The sequence below is a fragment of the Mauremys mutica genome, chromosome 19 (genome assembly GCF_020497125.1).
Source record: "Mauremys mutica isolate MM-2020 ecotype Southern chromosome 19, ASM2049712v1, whole genome shotgun sequence".
In the NCBI taxonomy this organism is placed as follows: Eukaryota; Metazoa; Chordata; order Testudines; family Geoemydidae; genus Mauremys; species Mauremys mutica.
Genome location: NC_059090.1, coordinates 21,015,506 through 21,033,244, shown reverse-complemented (window position 1 = coordinate 21,033,244; position 17,739 = coordinate 21,015,506). Strand labels below are relative to the sequence as shown.

Sequence of the window (17,739 nt, the reverse complement as noted above, 5' to 3'; positions counted from 1 at the left end):
GGATTATTTACGGGGAGACGCTACCTCGCTCCCTTCCTGCCTAAAACAGCCATCGCACCCACGTTAAAACAGTTCGAACGGGGTATCTTTTGACCTAGAAATGCTAATTGGATAGATGATTAATAGAACGCAGCTTGTTAGCAGCTGGTGGGAGGGTTCTGGAACAGAACGTGCTGTGTTTGCTGCGTGGGTGAGAATTCACGCTCCGGACGGGTCAGCGGCCCAACTCTGCAAACCTTCACTTGAGTCACCTGAGGAGGTTCTTGGGCGTCCCTTGCTCAGGTGAACAGACATTCGCTACTCATGTGATCAAATGCCAGCAGAGCCTGCTGCTCCCTGGGGGTCCCCCTTGCAAGGGTAGCAGAAGCGTTTTGGATTATGCGAGGTGTACAACTGTTCCCCAGGAGCCTCGGCTTGATGCAGACTCACAAAATATCCCCATTTTTACGTTGCTCTCGACACATGGTAGCCACACATTTCGCAACAGGGACATTTAGATAATAAAATCTGGCCCTAGGAACTTATTTTGGAATTCCCCTGCCACCCCCAACCAACCACCGAGAGATAAGACACAAAAATCCAACGTCATAAAGCCAAATTAAAATAAAAGGCTTCCTTTCCGCCGAGATGGGAAACATATTTGCAAATAAACAAGGCAGCTTAGCCAAAATGGTTTTCAAAGAGCAACAGTTTACATTGGCAATGAGGGGCGGGGGGGAAATCTGATTTTATGTTATGTGTGTGCTTTAAGCTGAACAAAAAAAGTGCAGCAAAATGTTGCAACACTGTCGCTGGAAACTGTATCTGCTGCTGTCGCTTTAAATCAAACTGTTTCTTTTCGTTTATATCTCAATAATACAAAACGGATGTTTATATGCATTGAAGCATTTTAATCTTTCCTGATCAAAATTAAATGCAGGCTCGCAGGATTTAGAACAGACTTTCTACACATCCTCTAATTGAAAATAATAACGAACATATATTTAAAAAAAAAGGCCTAACCTAATAAAGTCCCCACGTTTCAGATTCAAAGTCTTCAGACGGTAAATTGAACTCACTCAAGTCTTCTCCGGGAGCTGTTGGATCCACGAATCCGGGGCAAGTACAGTATGTTAATATGCATGCCAGGGTTTTCAGATGTTAGGTCTTAAATGCAATGGGTCCTTCATCACAGACCTGCAGAGACTGGAGGGCTACACAAAATCCACAGTTTTACCCAACTAGTTCGGTTCCTCCTCCTGGGCTAATCATTTGCTCTTTAAAAAAAAAAAATCTAAAGTCAAAGGTGCAGGGAATGAGGGTGATATAGAATCAACCCCGCCCCCCGCAATCCTTTGTGTTAATTAAAGCAAAATAAAGACACCTGGCCCTGCAACCAGTTATGCCGGTGCTTAAGTGTTTAGCACGTGACTTGTCAGCACTGTTCACGTGCTAAAAAGTTAAGCACCTGCCTAACTGCAAGCTCAGTGCATGGACCTGTGTTACTGGAGTTAACTGAAGGCTGTCAAACTTACTCTTGGTAAGAATGATGTCATCCCAGTTGTAGTTAGCCCTGACATTAAAAAAATTGTTAGTGGTTTTAATTTCTTTGGGGGATCAAAATCTCCCCTCAGAACTCCACATGCATGCTGGGCTATTCAAATTTCGAAGGGGGTGTTCAGAATTCCCTGCTCCCAAAAGTTAGAATAAAGTAAATAACCCACATAGAATCATTGTGAAATGCTAGGAGAGATGAAAAACACCAAACTTGCAAAGCTTCTTAGAATATTTTTTATTGAAAGATGTGAGAGAATTCATCAAAAAATGAACAGATAGATACCCGAATAACCAGCACATTTCAAATCCTGTATATTTTTATTTTAAAACAAATATAGCGCACAGTCTGTGTGATATTTAAATTTATTATATTTCTTTTTTTGTTCTGGAGTGAAAAATAAAAACCTGAGGTTTATTCCTGCATTTCCTATACCCCGCACTGTAAAGATATTTTCATTGGATTTTTTTTCCTTGTAAGAGTTCATTAACAAATTAAACTCTGATTTTAATGACTGAAAAGTGTATACTGATGGCACATGATTGTCCTAGAGAACAGGCGGGATAAACAACATTTTAAAACACAGTTAAAGAAACCAAGATCTCCTTCAATCACAAAGAGCTAAATATTTTTTTTCATTTACAATATATATGTTCATGTAAAATGAAAAAAAAATTAAATGCGATGAGTTAAACTCTAAATATTATGTACACACCAATGTACAACTGAATAAATTAATACCAATTTGCATATTCTGGGATCCTTATAGCTTATTTACACAAATTTTCATTTATTTCATAAATATTTTTTTTCTGGTACACCGGTAGATTCCAAACCCGCCATGTCACACTGCCCGTACCAGTTCTGAGTGTTGGTGGCCTTTGAAATCAGTGGTGGATGCAACAGCGCTGACGACAGTTTATTTCCATTCGCCCCCTGACAAATCAGGTTACACACATGTTCATAGTCACTAGCCTCACCCAGAGTTATTATTTTCCTCTTAAAATTGTCTGTTTTAGGTGAGGAGGGGGGGTTGAAAGCATCTTCCTCCCTTCAGAAATCAGTCCCTATAGAAAACATCAGTCACCTTTCCCGCAGTCCCTTTAAAGGAATGACTGGTACATTCTTTCGCCATCCCGGAAATTGCATGTGTTCTGGGTAATCCATTGATCAAGAAAGCTACGCTGCAGATTGGAGTCCTTTTGCTTTTCCAGATGTATTTTGAGTCCAAACCAATGGGACTGAGGAGGGGAGGGAAGGATACTCGCCGTATTTTCTCCTGATTTGGGTTTAGGGAGGGGAGATCCTATCCATTATATTCTCCTGGGTCTGAGTGGAGAGTGGTGGGGAGGGGGGAAGGAATAGTCTCCCATAATTTCTCCTGGCTACGGGATATTTTGCTTGCGGATCAGTCACTTGGCCTCTGCTTTGTCTAGGTGTCTGTATGGATCACACTTGTATCCCTGTCTTTAACAGTCTGCCCCCTCTCCCCTTTTTTCCCTTGTTTTTTTTTTTAATAAATATTTATACTGTGCTGTACAAAATCCCAGTGCTTCTCAGCCCTTCGGGCCGGCATGTTGGCAGCTCAGAAAGTCACTTGGGGGACTCCCTGCCGGGTGACACCTCCCTTTGGCTCTCCAAGCAACTGACCAGTCTCTGAATATTCTGCAGTTCGTTGATGGAATCTTTCAGGGAGCTTTTGGGAGAGAGGGAGCCCCTCTGGCTGCTGGATTTGTGCAAAGGGAGGTCTGGGAGGGGGCTGGATTCCCTGCTGCTGCTGGGTTTGGAGCCTTCCGAGCCTGGGTTCAGGCCGGCAGGCAGCCCGGTGGTCAGGAGGTTGGTGCTGGGTGGGATGGTGACGGGGATCTGGTACGGGCTGAAGCGCAGGCGAGGGCGGGTGCTGCTCAGGAAGGGATTCCGGGACAGGGAGCTGGCCGCAGCCGCGCTGGTGGCTGGCAGCGCTGAGGCGGCGGCGGCGGCAGCTGCCATGTAGGTGTACGGATACGGGAAGAGTCCGCCAAAGGTGGGCATCGGAATTCCCTGCGAGAGAGAGACAAAGGAGGAGAGTTTTAAGAGCGCCTGGCGGTGGGGACTGGCACCATCGCAAGCTGGGGGGCAGGGGGCAGAATCCCAGGCAGCCAGAAAATCCAGGTGAGCCCCCCTGAGACCTTTGAAATCAAGGGATTAGGAGAGAATCTACTGCCAGGGTAAGAGGCCAAGAGAGCAGACGCCGGGTGAAAGGGGTTGGCACCTGCGCCCAGTTCATTGGAAGGAAGCTGGGATGGGGAACCAACCAATGCCCCAGAGAAAGGACAGCAGGCCTGGGACCAGGGCATTTCATCCCCAGGAGGAAGTCCAAGTAGCCAAGCTCCTGTGTGCCACTCCAAACGCAGAGCCCAAGAGACAGAGGCTTGTCTGTCAATTGTCTCTGCCTTGGGTGAGCTTCTCTGTTCTCTGGGAGCATAAATGACCTTCCACCAGCAGCGCGAAATCAAGTCAAACTCATTAACTAATGGAAATGGAATATTTTCTTCCAACACTCTCGCCCACCCAGCTCAGCACTTTCCATCCCTCTGGGCCAGGAGAGAGGCCACAAATTTGTGCCTCCTCTCTACTAACAAACATCTGCCACATATCAGATCCTGCAGCCTTTTATTCCGAATTTCCCACTGAAACAATACACCCCATATGCAGCAAGAGAGATTTAAACATCAGGGAACCGTGAAAGGAATCAACCTGCTGAAACAGTCCTGGGCACAGAAACAATGGCCTCTTAATTAGGCTGGGGCACTGCTCAAGGAATAGGTAGGGATGAAGGTAACCTGCTGAGTTCCTAAAGGATCTTGTAATAAATGGGGAGAGGATCAGACCTGATAAATAGAAATGAAGTTAACTGGCACGTCTGCTGGGCAGCCTGAAACCCCTATTCAAAACTTAGAGCAGTACACTACAACCAGGCTCTGCCTTCAACAAGTCTCCACTAGAGACACAGAATATCAGGATTGGGACCTCAGGGGTTAGCTAGCCCAACCCCCTGCTCAAGGCAGGACCAATCCCCAGATTTTTACCCCAGTTCCCCCTCAAGGATTGAGCCCACAACCCTGGGATTAGCAGGCCAATGCTCAAACCACTGAGCTCTCTCTCTCAGCTGTAGCCTGTCTCCCAGGTCTGTGCATCCTCACACAAGTTTAATCACATTAAGACACATAGTTAAGTAGGATCGATAAATTAGATGGTTTAAATGACATCTTGGTGTATTTGGGTTGGGCAACACACACACACACACACAACTCAGGATGCAACAGAAGAAGCCCTTTTGAAGATGGCACAACCCTTGTTTTGGCCAGTGGAAACAGGCTGGATCCTTCTCCCATTGAAGTCAGTGGGCAGAATCGGGCCCTTTCCACTTACTAGAGGATTGGGGGGGGGGCATAATGGGCCTTGAACGCAGCTACCCCCTCTAGCAGTGATCGGGTCTGACTCAGGATTCACCCTGGCCCGGAGCAGCCTGTTCAAAGCTAGGGAAAGGCACCTAAGTGGATAGGCGCGCCCATCATTCTCCTGTTTGCATTAGAAACAAGCAAGCGGCTGGAAAGGAATAGCCGCTGCAAGGTCAGCCCGGGTTCGCCTCTTAAAGCTGGGCAGGAACGGGAAGGTCAGTCCTGGCTCCCGCCCATTATCGATCCCGACACACTCAAGGGGAGGCTGGAGCTGGACACGTTTCATTCTGTATCAGTTCAATGCCACTGTAGCAGGGGTGGGGGGTTTAAAACGGGCTCGGGGCCGAGCATCTCCGCTGGCTGATGTGTTCCCATTCAGACCTGGCTGCATCTGAACGAATCACAGTGTCACAGCGCCAAGAGGAGCAGTTAGTGGCCGGAGACCCTGGGCTGGGCTCCTGCAGAGGAAAGCGGGTGATAACGCCGCTCCCAGGCGCTCCCGGAGGAGCTGATTTAAAGTCCCCTGGGTCTGGCTAGGGAGCCGCGCAGAGCCGCTCCCCGGGGAGCACGATCCGAAACGTGACCCCGCTTCACCCCGCCGCATTTCTCCGGCCGCGGACGCAGCCCGGGGGGGTATCCGAAGCGAGCCACGCGCTATCGGATTCAATCAGCCACCGGGGAGGGGGGTCGTGACCGGTCACCGCGCAGCCTCCCGCGGCCCGGGGAGCCAGGAGAGGCAGCGGGGGGCTCGATGAAAGAGCTGCCCCGGCCTAGCCGCTGCTTTCCAGGGCGAGCTGCTGGGCTCTGCCCCGGTACGAATCGAGGCGTGCGGGGAGACGGGGCTGCCCCGGGCTCCGGACCCCCCCCCGCCCCATTTCTAAGCAGGAGATGGGGGGGGGTTAACCGGGGCAATGAAGGGGGGTAAATACGGGGGGAGAAGGGGGTGAAATGGGGGGTACGTTCCTGGGGAGGGGAGTAGATCGGGACCGGGTTGAGTTTTGGGGGGCGGCCGCGCCTTGCCCCAGCCCCTCCCGCGAGCCCCGCTTACCTGAGAGGCCAGCATGTGCTGGGAGAGGTGGAAGGGGAAGGGGGTGGCGGTCCCGGCTGCCCCCTGAGCCGAGGCCAGGGCTCCGTTCTCCAGCCCCCCGCCGGCCACGGAGGCCAGCAGGTGCCCCATGCCCATGGCGGAGAAGGCCCCGGGGGCCACGGCGAACTGGCCCGGGTGCAGGAAGAGCGGCTGCCCGGCGCCCAGCGGGTGGAAGAACTGCTGCCCGTGCAGGCCGGAGAGCGCCAGGCTCTGCAGGTGGCCGGCGCTCAGGTGCGCGGCGCTGTCCGTCTGCACCATCAGCGGGGCGAAGGGCTCCTTGCTCAGCCCGCCGCCCTCCGCCTCCTTCTTGGAGGCGTCCGGCTCTTTCCGCCGCCCCTCGGGCTTGTCCTTCTCCAGCCCCTTGGGCTTCTCCGGGCTGGGTCTCTCCCGGCTGCGCTCCTCCGGCAGCCGCGGGCTGCTGCGCGGGCTGCTCTCCCCCGGGCCGGGGCTGGGCCCGCGGGCCGGCCGCTCCTCGGGCAGCTTCTCCAGCTCCGGGTCGCTCTCCGGGCAGGATTTCTCCTCTGCAAGGAAAAGGGGGGGGTGAAACGCGGGCCCATCCCGTGCCCCGGGGGGCGCGCACAGCTGGGGGGGGGGGCGCACGGGAATCACCCCCCGTGCAGGCTGCCCGACCCCCTCCTCTTATCACACACCCCTGGCAACCCCCTGCCTTCCCCAGCCGGCCCGCTCTGCCTGGGTCTATTTCAACTCAGCACTAAACTGGGGGAGGGGGGGTTGCTGCTAAAATCCCCGCCGCTTTGGGAACAAAAAAGAAAAAAACCCTGGTTATTCATTGAAGAAATTCAATCTATTTTCGGGGCGGGAGGGAGGAGAGAATCAGACCTTTATGAAGTGGTAATTGCGAGGCACAGGGGATTAGCACCGCTTTGCCAAACAGGAAGAACATATCTGCTCAGGGCACCAAAATATATGACAGCATCCTATCAATTAGCTTCATCCTCACACGGGTCTGCCTAGCTCATGAGGTGCTCCGCGGGTTAAAAGAAAGCAGAAGCCCTCGAGAAAGGAAGGAGTATGTGCCGTGTTAGAAAAGAATGGATTCATGTATGGTAGAGCCAGATTGGGTGTAAATGCACCTTATGGACCGATTAGAACGGGAGGGGGTTGTTCAGATTAAATCACCAGTCACCGTGAAATAAGCCTGGCATGATCTGTTCTGAAAAAGCACTGATCGAAATACACCTAACTGTGTAGAGGAAAAATAGTGAATTGAACCCTATTTCCCTACAGAATAGATCATGGATACAAGCATCTCTGTAGCCTGAGGTAGCAAAGATCCCATTTTGGCAGGTAACTGCACACATCCGGATTTAAATAATATCGGACCAGTTGTGATTCAGAGAGCAAAAAGTTTGAGGCAGCTTAAGTTAAGTTCCTTGGTTGGAGGTATATATTCATTGCCGGTTTAATGGATTTAGCTGAAAAACTCTTAAAGAGGGCCAGGTGTGTCATAAACCCTGGTATTAGGTAAATACTATTTTTGCAATTTCATTAATTTTTGCAAGCCAAAGAGGCAGGCCTAAAATAGCGGAAAGGGATTTTTTTTAAAAAGCAGCAAATCCACTGACAGTGTGTCAGTGCCAGACATGGTAGCTGAAAACTACAATGGGAGAGCTGCTGGGTTTTATTTTCATGTACTAGATGTGAGCCTCCGAGTTCAATCCCGATGTTCTCTCCTCTTAAAAATTAGGGATTGTTGTGGAGGGGGGTTAATTTACCTTTTGCAACCAGAGTAACCCTCCAGAAAGGAGTTCTGGAAGCCAGTAAGGCTTATGTAACATCACGATTACATTTATTGCAGCCTGTTGTTTGCACACATTTACAACAGGAAAATGTTAGAAGCGGTTTGCATCCACCCCCCCGCTACATTTCTTCAGTTGTAACATTAGGTTCTGTTGTACTGATCAACCTCTCTACCTCTTTCTCTTTTGGGTTGTGCAATTTCTTCCCAGGGGTCTGAACCCCGAATTTGCAATCAGTCCAAAGTGGGATGGAATTCACTCCACACCTGTTTTTAATCTGTACTTAAAAGTGGCACCTATAACATTGGAGAATGAGGAGCCAAGCCATACCTGAAATCTGACACATCAGGAAAGTTACTTAAATTACAGCTTTTGAATCTATTCTTTTCTTCCTCATCTTCCATTCCAGATTTGACTTACAAACACCTCTCAGTTCTAGTGGGTGGAAAAAAGTAATTTTCCAGTTAACAACCTTGGGGCCTCAGTCACACCTCTGTCAATTCGAAGCCATTCCTAGGAAGGCTTTAGAGTGTAAATCAGATTCGAGTCTGGCCATTTTTGTTCAGAGAAGGCAAGAGAGAAAAATCACCGCTTTCCTCTTTTAACAGGCGTTGATGCTGAGTTCTGGAGTGAACTGTCCGTTTACCTCTGCTGCTGCGGTTGAGTCTCAGGGGACTAGGGGCCGTACCCAATGGGGAGTGAAGTGTGTCGCGCACTGGGGCAGGATCACACGAGGAAGCATCGGATTCGCCCCCATCTCGGTCAGGTTTGCACTGCTCCTCATACATCCGCAGGGAGGGGAGGGTGAGCTGTTTCCTTCAAAAAGGAAAAGTCATTACTGAACATTATCTCCGTGGTGCATCTCAGTAGATACACTCCGGGTTCCACCTGGTTAATGGGCATAGGGGAAGGTGGCATCGCTTTACAACACCCCTTGTAAATATTACTTTGGGCTAAACTAAATCCCCACTGAAGTCTCCCAGGAAACTTTGGGATTTCAAAAACAAAGGGAAGGAGGAACGAAATCTCCATGTTACCACTAGGCTAAAACATTCTAGCTCCGATAACAATGTTACCTCTTTTCTCTCCTTCCATTCCCGGTATCTCTGAATCCTTTTGCAAAGGGGTTATTATCGATTTTAAGCTGGGTGATCTGAAAACAACAACAACAATAAACCGCATAAATTATCCTAGAGACAAGGTTTTATGCAGAAAGGGTTAAAATATTCTCTCTCTCTCTCTCTCTCTCTCTCTCTCTCTCTCACTCACACACACACACTTTTGGACTGTGTGGAAATACATGTCAAATTGCCCTTTAAACCAGCAACGATGAGACAAATATTAGTCATTAAAAAATGATGGGAAATGAAAATAAAGAGCAACCTTGTAGCTTGGTCGCTTGACCTGGGCTAACCTCCAAAGTTCAACGGTGCAGAATGTCAGCGTCCTATTTAGGTTCTGTTTCAAAGGGTTTGCAACACACAGGATCCCCGGTTTAACACACCGCATGCGTTATTAAAAATGATGCTGAGGTTTGGCCTGAATTATTAATAGAGTTTTAATGATAGGAAGTTATTTTTCACGGCCCCCTGGAGGGAAGATGGCACTAAACATTGCTGTGTTGGTTAAAAGCTATTCTTATCTCTCCCAGAGACTAACTTATGGTGCTGGCGACATGAGGGCATTCAATAATTCATGCTTTTGAAATATGTCCCCTCGCTGGTTGCTTTAAAAATGCATGTTTGATCTGCTCCACATTATTTCTGTAAAAACAAATTGCTTAATCCCCCTTCTACTTCCCAGCTTTTCCACCCAGCAGGTTTTATTTTGTGCCAATATAGACAGCAGGGAAGAGGCAGTGCATACCTAGCAAGTCCCTTTCCAGCCCTAAAGTGCCCCTCACTCCACTCATCCATCGCCCTTGAACTGCACTGCTCAGCAATACCGCCCCAGAGCAGGGTTTTATTCTGCAGAGATGAGCAGCCACTGGCAGCTGGGGATACACCCTCCTAGCGTGCAGACCTGCAGGATGGGTGTGTGTGTGTGTGTCGGTTGCAGGATGGTTCACTAGTGCATGGAGCCCTGCAGGATGGTTCACTAGTGCATGGAGCCCTGCAGGATGGTTCACTAGTGCATGGAGCCCAGCAGAAAGGACCAGGCTGGAGCAAGTGCTGAGTTGCGTTGCGGTAGCTTGCGGCGATGCTGCAGCCTAAGTGTTCTGTAATCGATTGTGACTCTTCGCCATAAACTTTACGAGGGAAACAAGCCCACCAGGACCCTCAGACAGGCCTGTCAATTAACATCAGCAGCCAGGAGTGGAGGTGCCGGTCAGCTTTTGGGTGTGGTGGGGGAACCTCTTGGGAAAGGGTTGGGGGGGGCGGTTTAAAAACCGGTCAAGTCTGAAGAACAAAACCCAGCTAAAGCACCACCAGAACCAAAGGTTTCCCGCCCATCTCCAAAGCTTTGCTTGCTGTTCTCCGGCACACACACCCCACACACACACACTCACGAGAAAGGCTAACCCTGCTTAATCTGGAAAGAGACTGAATTAGCCTGTCTTCTTGGTCATTTTCCTGTGCTCCTCAGCAAAGGCTGCCGTTAGAGGTAACTCCCGCCAGCCGCTCTTCATGCTTCATCATGTCTATCTCCTCAGGATCTGCAAGCTACTGAGCAACAATGTTCGGTCCCCGTGCCAAAGAACCAAAAAAGAAAAGAAAAGAAAACCCAGGCTCCCGGGAGGGGGGGAAAGTGGGGTATTGCCTCCTCATGTGGGGGCACCTCTCTGAAATCTCCCCCTTCCGCTCCCCCTGCCCCAAGCCCTGCCCCCCGACTTGTCTGACGCCCAAGCAGCATGTTTCAGCCGGCTGGCTCAGGCAGAAGCAGCAAACACACACACACACACACACAATTCACTCCCGCCTTTGATTTTTATCTCCCCCGAGTTCAGCAAACTCGATTTCCAAATAGTTGGACTCTTTAAAACTAACAACCGCGAGCTAAACAGGCTAATATTAGTAGGTGGCCGCAGAACGGGAGACTTATAAGGGCATTGGAGTCCTTGTCCGATTCCCATTGCTTGGATTCCTCCTCGGGGGACCGATCCTGAGCCCATCCTGAAGTCAGGGATTTCAGGGGACGCCGGATCGGATCCCTGCATCTGCTCCAGGAGAAAAGGTTCATTTACACAACAACCCCCTCGCCCCCTCACCTTGTCGTTCTGATAGGCGGTGACTGCTATGAAGTCCGTTTCAGGGAACACATAGGTCCGGAAGGTGCTGTAGGGAAGCTTCAGGATGTCATTGGCTCGCACTATATGAAACCTGGGCTGGTACTTGTGCATGGAGTTCAGTATGGTCTGTGGGTTAGGAAAAGAGCGAATGACTGAAATCCAGCAAATACAAACCAACCTCGCCTGCAGAATTCCTAGACCCAGAGCCTGCTATCAAATGTTAAGCAGGATTTCCCCATTCATACCAAAAGGAGGGTTTTTTCCCCCTGTTATAATAAGGCATTTTTTTACAATCTGGCCTCTACTGATCAGGTCACTTGGAAGAAAAAGGCTTGTTGCAATTTCTTTGTAAATGCTCTTTAAAAATGCAGGCTGATGAACTGCAATGATAAGGAGGCAAAATATCTCTCCCCAGATTATTACAATCCTGAGAATGAAGGAAGAGCCCAATCTCCATTGCATATTTTCTAGCAATCTATATCAAATTATCTTACACAATGCAGAAGTGGGTTCACTTCAGTTGACTGCAACAGAAAAAATATGTTCCCAAGTAAGCTACTGGAATAGCGAAAGGAATGTTTCACGCCAGGATCCATGTGGATTTTATGTTTTAGATGAAGAAATTACAGATGAACAAGCATTTGCTCCCCAACCAGGTGTCTGAAACTGTCGCCAGCAGTCAAAGCAATTCCGGATTCCTTATTTTGTTTTTAATTTTAGAGCATTTGGAAATATTTCTAAGCCAGAACCAGAATTTGAAAGAAGAGACAAATCCACATTTTAATTAGTTTAAATTGCTCTGAAAAAGAACACAATTGTTGCGAATTCTAAATTCTCCCCCCTTCAAATCACACTACTATAGTCTGTTCTTGATGTAATAATTCAGTAACCTGATGCGTTCAGGATTAAATGCAATATTACTGAAACAAAATTGTTGCTGGCTGGTGAATTCTTAATTATTGTAAAATACTATTGCCCAAGTGGCTAAATAATTGTCACTTCATTTTGCTGTAGAAGGCAATAAAAAACCTCCAATTTTAACCCCAAAATAGTCACCTGCTGGTGACCTGTCAGATCAATATTATATTGATGTAATCTAGACGGGATTTATAAAGGAAATGGTGCAAAAATTCCCATTCAGGCTGTAAATCTGCATTCCTTAAAAAAAATGCATCCCTTCCATGACCAGATGGCACAGACTAAACCCTGATCTTTCCGATTTAATACACGCCAGCCTTTTGAGAACAACACACACCAAAAATATGTAATTGATGAAGAGGAACCGTTAAAAATGTTAGATCACACTAGCTTCCCTTGAATAATAAAAAGCTATTTTTGATACTCTCTCGCTATTGATTTACACTTTGCATTCTCCAAACAGAGCGCCGTGTATTGTTAAACGGTCCAGTTCTTGTCCTATCTAGAAAAAGTAATCTGGATCCTTATTCACTCCTGACCTGAGAGATTTTTCGTGCCTTCTATTGCCCATATTGCTGTTGGGTGCAGCCCCCATCCAACCTTGAGTGGGCGCTGACTGCCTGTGGCATGGATTGACTGACAAACCACCATCTCCAAATCCCAGTTAATTACCATATCAAAACCATAGGACGATGAACTTTCTCTTTATCGCCCCAAATGCTTGTCCAAAGGCTAAAGACAGCTTGCTTGTTAGCTCTGATTCCCTCCCTCCGCGCCCCCCTTCACCGGGCATTAATGGAAGAATAAACATCCCTCTCCCTGGTTCAGATCCGCTCTATGCTGTGGATATTTGCAAATTGCTAAGACACTTCGATTTTTTTTGTCCACTAGGCGAGGAAGATGATCAATAAAAAAATAAATAGGGACGTTTGATAGACTTTAAAAGATGCTTCTCTGCAAGGAGACGCTGCTTCCTGGAACAACAAAATAAGCTTTCCAGACTTCCAAAGAAACTAAGTACAGGTGGGTCACTTCAGCCATCTACCAGCTGAAATATACCAAGACCGGTTTTAACCAAGATGCCCGAGATACCGAATTTTGCAGCTGACACCCAGACTTGCCCATATGCGGGCAGGCATCTCCTTCAGTTGCACCTGTAGGGCCTGGCTTCTCCTTTTGCTCCCCACGCTACCCTGTTACCCTCAGACACCTCGTTCCATTTAAAGGGGGGCGATTCTGCATCCAAAACCAAACCAAACAACAGGGGTTTATGAAATGACCCTCTATTTTCCTTTATTGCTCCACCAAAAAGTCAAGCGATCAAAACGGTCATTCACACTGAAATCCTCTCAGAGATCACAGTCTCCCCCGACCTCATTTCGGAAACTGTATTTAATCCCAAATCATTTTTACAGCTGTAAACCCCCTCCCCACCCCCCACCCCACACACTTTCATACACACCGTCCCAATCTGGTCTGCCAAGTAAATTGCCCTGTAGCCCCGCAGTTACAAATGTTAGAGCATTTATGCAATTACCTGAGTTTATAACGATGACACTGCAGGCAATCTCCTAGCCATTCCAGCTCACGCTTACATCCAGGAGGGTTTACAGTGAGTGAGGACTGGCAGGATCAGGCCCAGTGAAGGAAACTGATCGGGCATATTTTAAGGGAGGAAAATAAGTTGTCAAAGTGCATTGGCAGCCACCCGCGTGACTCAAACATGAAGTAAAGGGTGTAAGGATTTAAACCCACAATGCCATGTTCTTAAGAGTTCTTCCTTCCAAAGCTGATTTAAAAAAAAAATTCCACTTGTTATGGCGCAGAGCCTGTATCCCTCTGCTCCCCACTGTTTAATGGGTTTTACAACATGGTTTTCAATAACTCAGCCTGGCACTGAAATGGGGAATATGTCAGGGTCCTCTCCAAATTACAAAACCCATGACATCTATAACATGCAACCACTTCCAGTCACCCTCCGCCCAAGTTTAGACATTTGAGGCGGTGAAGTTAGCATGTGCCTAACACGACGCGACTCCTTTCACGTTTACACCATGTGTCTGAAATTCGCAATTCGTACCGACTCAGAGGCCCAAGTGAACATGTTAGGGGGTGTGTGTACGCACATACACACATAATCGACACGGCGATTAATCTTAATTAAGAGTGATGGATCCCATGCATTTTAAGGCCCGCCATGTGTGTTATGAATTAAAATGTCGTGATAAGAGCTGGTGATTTACTATTTACAGATGATAAGCGCACATTCAAACTGCTGGGGGAAATATGTTGCCTATTTCTAAAGGGGGCAGTTAAATTCATGGCACAGGCACCCTTGTTTTCCTCCGTTTTGGTAAGAGGTGGGTTCTTCTGGGTCTATTTTTAGCGCGTACATAGGAACCTCGTAAGCGACAATATCTGACGACTATGTTCCCAGCATTTTGACGCGTGTTGGCTTTTTCAAACACACCCCGGTGATCGAGAGATGTCTTTTGAAATGTCCCCACCAGAACGATGTTTGTTTCCCTTTGCTCCTGGGTGAAGACAGCAGCCGGGGTTTGTTTTTTTAAACCAATCCATGTATTAAGATGCAGTTTCTGTCTCCCCCATGCCTAGCTTCCCAGCGGTCCTTCAGATGCACAAACACGCCACACTTTAAAGGCCAGCTAGCGAGACATTCCTGGCAATGCCAAAAAGCTCCCTGCACCATCACAGCCCGCCCTAAAAATGACACCCCCCCCCAGCCCCCGTGTCGAGGTGATACTTACAAATCCGTGCTTGTCCGAGATGTTGTTAGTGAGCTTGAGTTTGTGAAAGGCAACAGGCTTCGCCATCCACTGCTCCCCTGTGGCAGGGCTGTCCGGGTGGATGTACATTCTCTTGGGCATCTCTGGATCCGCCTTCCCGGCTACCATCCAGCGAGAATTGTGGAATTTATACCGGCAATCATCCGCAGCCACTATATCCATTAATAAAATGTACTTGGCCTTCTTGTCCAGGCCGTTCACACGCACTTTAAACGGGGGGAACATTCTCCTAAGGGAATAAAAGACAATAAGAGAAAGAGAACGGATTCGTATTAAAAACAACCCGAAGCACTACAGAGTTTGCTCGCTTTTGTTACAAAATATGAAACGAGAAGCAGCAGCAGTGTCTGAGACCTATTAACCCGCAGGCTGCGGCCACTGCGTACCCCCAGCCCTGTCTCTCTCTCTGGGTTTGCATCCATCGTGTGCCCACTGGTAAGTAAACTGGAAATGTTGTTACATTGTAAAGTCTAGATCCTGGGCCTCCGCTTTCAAAACGGCAGAAGTGAATTTTTAAAAATTAACTCACCCCGAACTAGCAATTCGGAACAGACCTGTGGTCTCACAACTGCTGTGAAAATCAGACCTTCTTGTAGAGATTAAATCCTACTTCAGGGAGCCTGGTACAGGTCCGAAATCTACGTCCTGGGCTCTTTTGAGTTTTGCCATGTTTTTAAAAAGTGCACACACTGGGTTTCTCTCTCTCCCCCTCTTTAATCTAACCAGCCGCTTCTTTACATTCAAAGTTTCGCTTAATTCGCATGACAGAAAACGAGCAAAAAAGGTCGAAATCTCAACTTGGATTTCTCAATAAATTGAGACTAGAGATAAAAAATAATTCTGGATACATGTTAAAGCAATTTCCTTCCCCCCAAAAACCCAAAACCAAATATTTTCACGGAGCAAGTTTCTAAGAATTTGCGAAAACAATACCAACGCTGACTTTATAAATATCCTACCTGTAAAATAAAAGAGAGCCAATGCAAAGGAAAATATTAAAGCCAGAGATACCTGGAGTGTGTGGGTGCGAGATGGGCTATTGCAAACCTATTTTTGCAATGTTTATTTTTTCAAAAGGGGCTGTTAATATTTAAATACAGGTATATGGAGGGGGAAAGCCAACTCTCAATATTGGCCAGTCATGCAGTGAAGGAACTGCTGGAGCACCACATATACCAAATCGTTTCCATGTTACGAAATTAAACAAGTAGAAACTACACCAATTTAATCCGAGGGCCAGGTGTTCAATTGCTGCATACACATTGGATTTGGAATCTGGCTTCTTTCTTTTAAAAAATGAAAGTGGGGGAGAAAACCCACAAAGTCCAAACCACCCCCTAGCCCTCTATTTCTTATTTGTATTTCAGTCACTGAATCAGATTTTCTCATCAGCAGCTTCCTCCCACCCTGGGGGGGGGATGGTAAATAAAGAAAAATAAACGAAGAAAAATTCCCAATCCGGTTTGCGGGCCCCTTCATCAGTGAAATCGACTCATCCGGAATGTGGCTTCTTTTAAAAATTATCTAAGTCACAGGTGCAAGGAGGGGGTGGAAGAATGGGAGGTTGTATCACTTGTAGTGGCCCTTGTGCAGCTACCAAGCGGGGTGTGTATTGGGAGGGGGGGTGTTCATACCTTCCTGACTTGGTGATCACCATCTCTGTCCCCAACTTGTGAAACTGGTCCCAAAGCTCTTTGGCTTCCAGGGTCACTTTGGGGTCGTCCTCGACCTCCTCCTCCGGCTCCAGGCTCTTGAGAGACCGCAGATGGGCTGCCTGGTGATGGTGCCCCAGGGCCGAGACGTGCAGCCCGGCTTCTGCCGCTCCAGCCAAAGTAGGGTCGGGGATGGGTTTGGCCAGCGCCGCCGGAGGCAGAGCCAGAGCCGGGAAAAAGGACGGCTGGGCTGCCGCTAGGAAGGCGGACATGGGGAAATCGGCTGGTCTGGGAGCGTGGAACGGGTGATAAGCCATTGCAGTCCCTGTGAAGGCTGGATCTCTCATCGGTGCATCCACAAAGCCAGGAGAGAAGAGGGGATCCCTCGCCCTGGTGTTGGCCCAGCGAGGAGGAAAAGGCAGAGCCGGGTCAGAGCAGCTCCCGGCGGCGGACACTCCCCGCTTGCAGCTGGGAGATAGTGGTAGCTCCTTATATTTTTTTGTTGTCGTTGCAGCGAGGCGAGCGGGCGCTGGGCGCAGTAAAGTCCTTCGCCGGACTAAAATAGAAACCAAAGCCGAGCCGCGGCTGTGGCGGGGAGCGATGCGGGGCTTTCAAAGGGCTCCCCACCGCAGCGAGTCTGGGGGGGGGGACGGGACGGCCACCGCGGCGCCCCCGGAGAGTCAGAACGGCGCGCGATCCGGATCCACCGCTGGCCAGGCTGCGCTGGGCGAAAGGACCCGGAGTGGAATGGTTAGATCTTGTCCTGATCTCTGTAAAACTGTGACTCTCTCACATGTCCTTCCTGCGCTGATCCCCTCGCTAACGAGCCAAGCCCCCTTGATTGCTGATTTTACGCGTTTCAGACCAATTGTGGATCTCCATAGGCGTGGTTTTGACAGCTCCGGCCAAGATCTGGGGTAAGGGGGGGGGGCGGAGGGAAGGGACGGGAGGGAGGGAGGAAAGGAAGAAAAAAAAGAAGGTGTCGGAAGCACCGGCAGTAAGAAAACATGTCAACAGAATAAAATATTAACCAATGACAGAGAAAAGTGCTCGAAATCCCACCCCCCAGCTCCTTTCCGCATACCGGGTCAGCGCTGAATTTGCTGCCGGCGGGGAGCGCTTCGCAGGCGGGGAACTGCTGACAGAAGCACCGGGGCAGCCCGGAGAGTCGTGTGGAAACCTCAGGAGAGACAGGAGCAAGCCCACATCAGACGTGCAAAGCAGAGCGCACGCGCACACACACACACACACACACACACCCCAGCTTCGCCTGGGCGGGAGCAGGGCAGGAGTTGCACAGATTAAAAAGTCA

General features: G+C 48.7%; 2 protein-coding genes across 4 annotated transcripts in view; both read right to left on the bottom strand.

The window, feature by feature from the left end:
* Nucleotides 1–1,240, bottom strand: part of TBX4 (T-box transcription factor 4) — a 118,271-nt gene extending 117,031 nt beyond the window's left edge. For 2 of the 3 annotated variants that reach the window (XM_044994193.1, XM_044994196.1), the window contains exon 1: nucleotides 1,003–1,240. The gene's annotated coding sequence lies outside the window, so the exon portion shown is untranslated. The remainder of the gene's footprint in view (nucleotides 1–1,002) is intronic. The other variant, XM_044994194.1, reaches the window with a different exon arrangement.
* Nucleotides 1,241–1,756: 516 nt separating this feature from the next.
* On the bottom strand, nucleotides 1,757–17,650 carry TBX2 (T-box transcription factor 2). Its single transcript, XM_044993482.1, has 8 exons — nucleotides 17,512–17,650; nucleotides 16,410–17,339; nucleotides 14,737–15,004; nucleotides 11,030–11,176; nucleotides 8,898–8,974; nucleotides 8,468–8,637; nucleotides 6,023–6,582; nucleotides 1,757–3,574 (listed from the first exon to the last, which is right to left on the bottom strand). Exons 2-8 carry the CDS (start codon nucleotides 16,772–16,774, stop codon nucleotides 3,128–3,130), a joined length of 2,034 nt encoding a protein of 677 aa, XP_044849417.1. The 5' UTR covers nucleotides 16,775–17,339; nucleotides 17,512–17,650; the 3' UTR covers nucleotides 1,757–3,127.
* Between the last annotated feature and the right edge of the window lie 89 nt (nucleotides 17,651–17,739).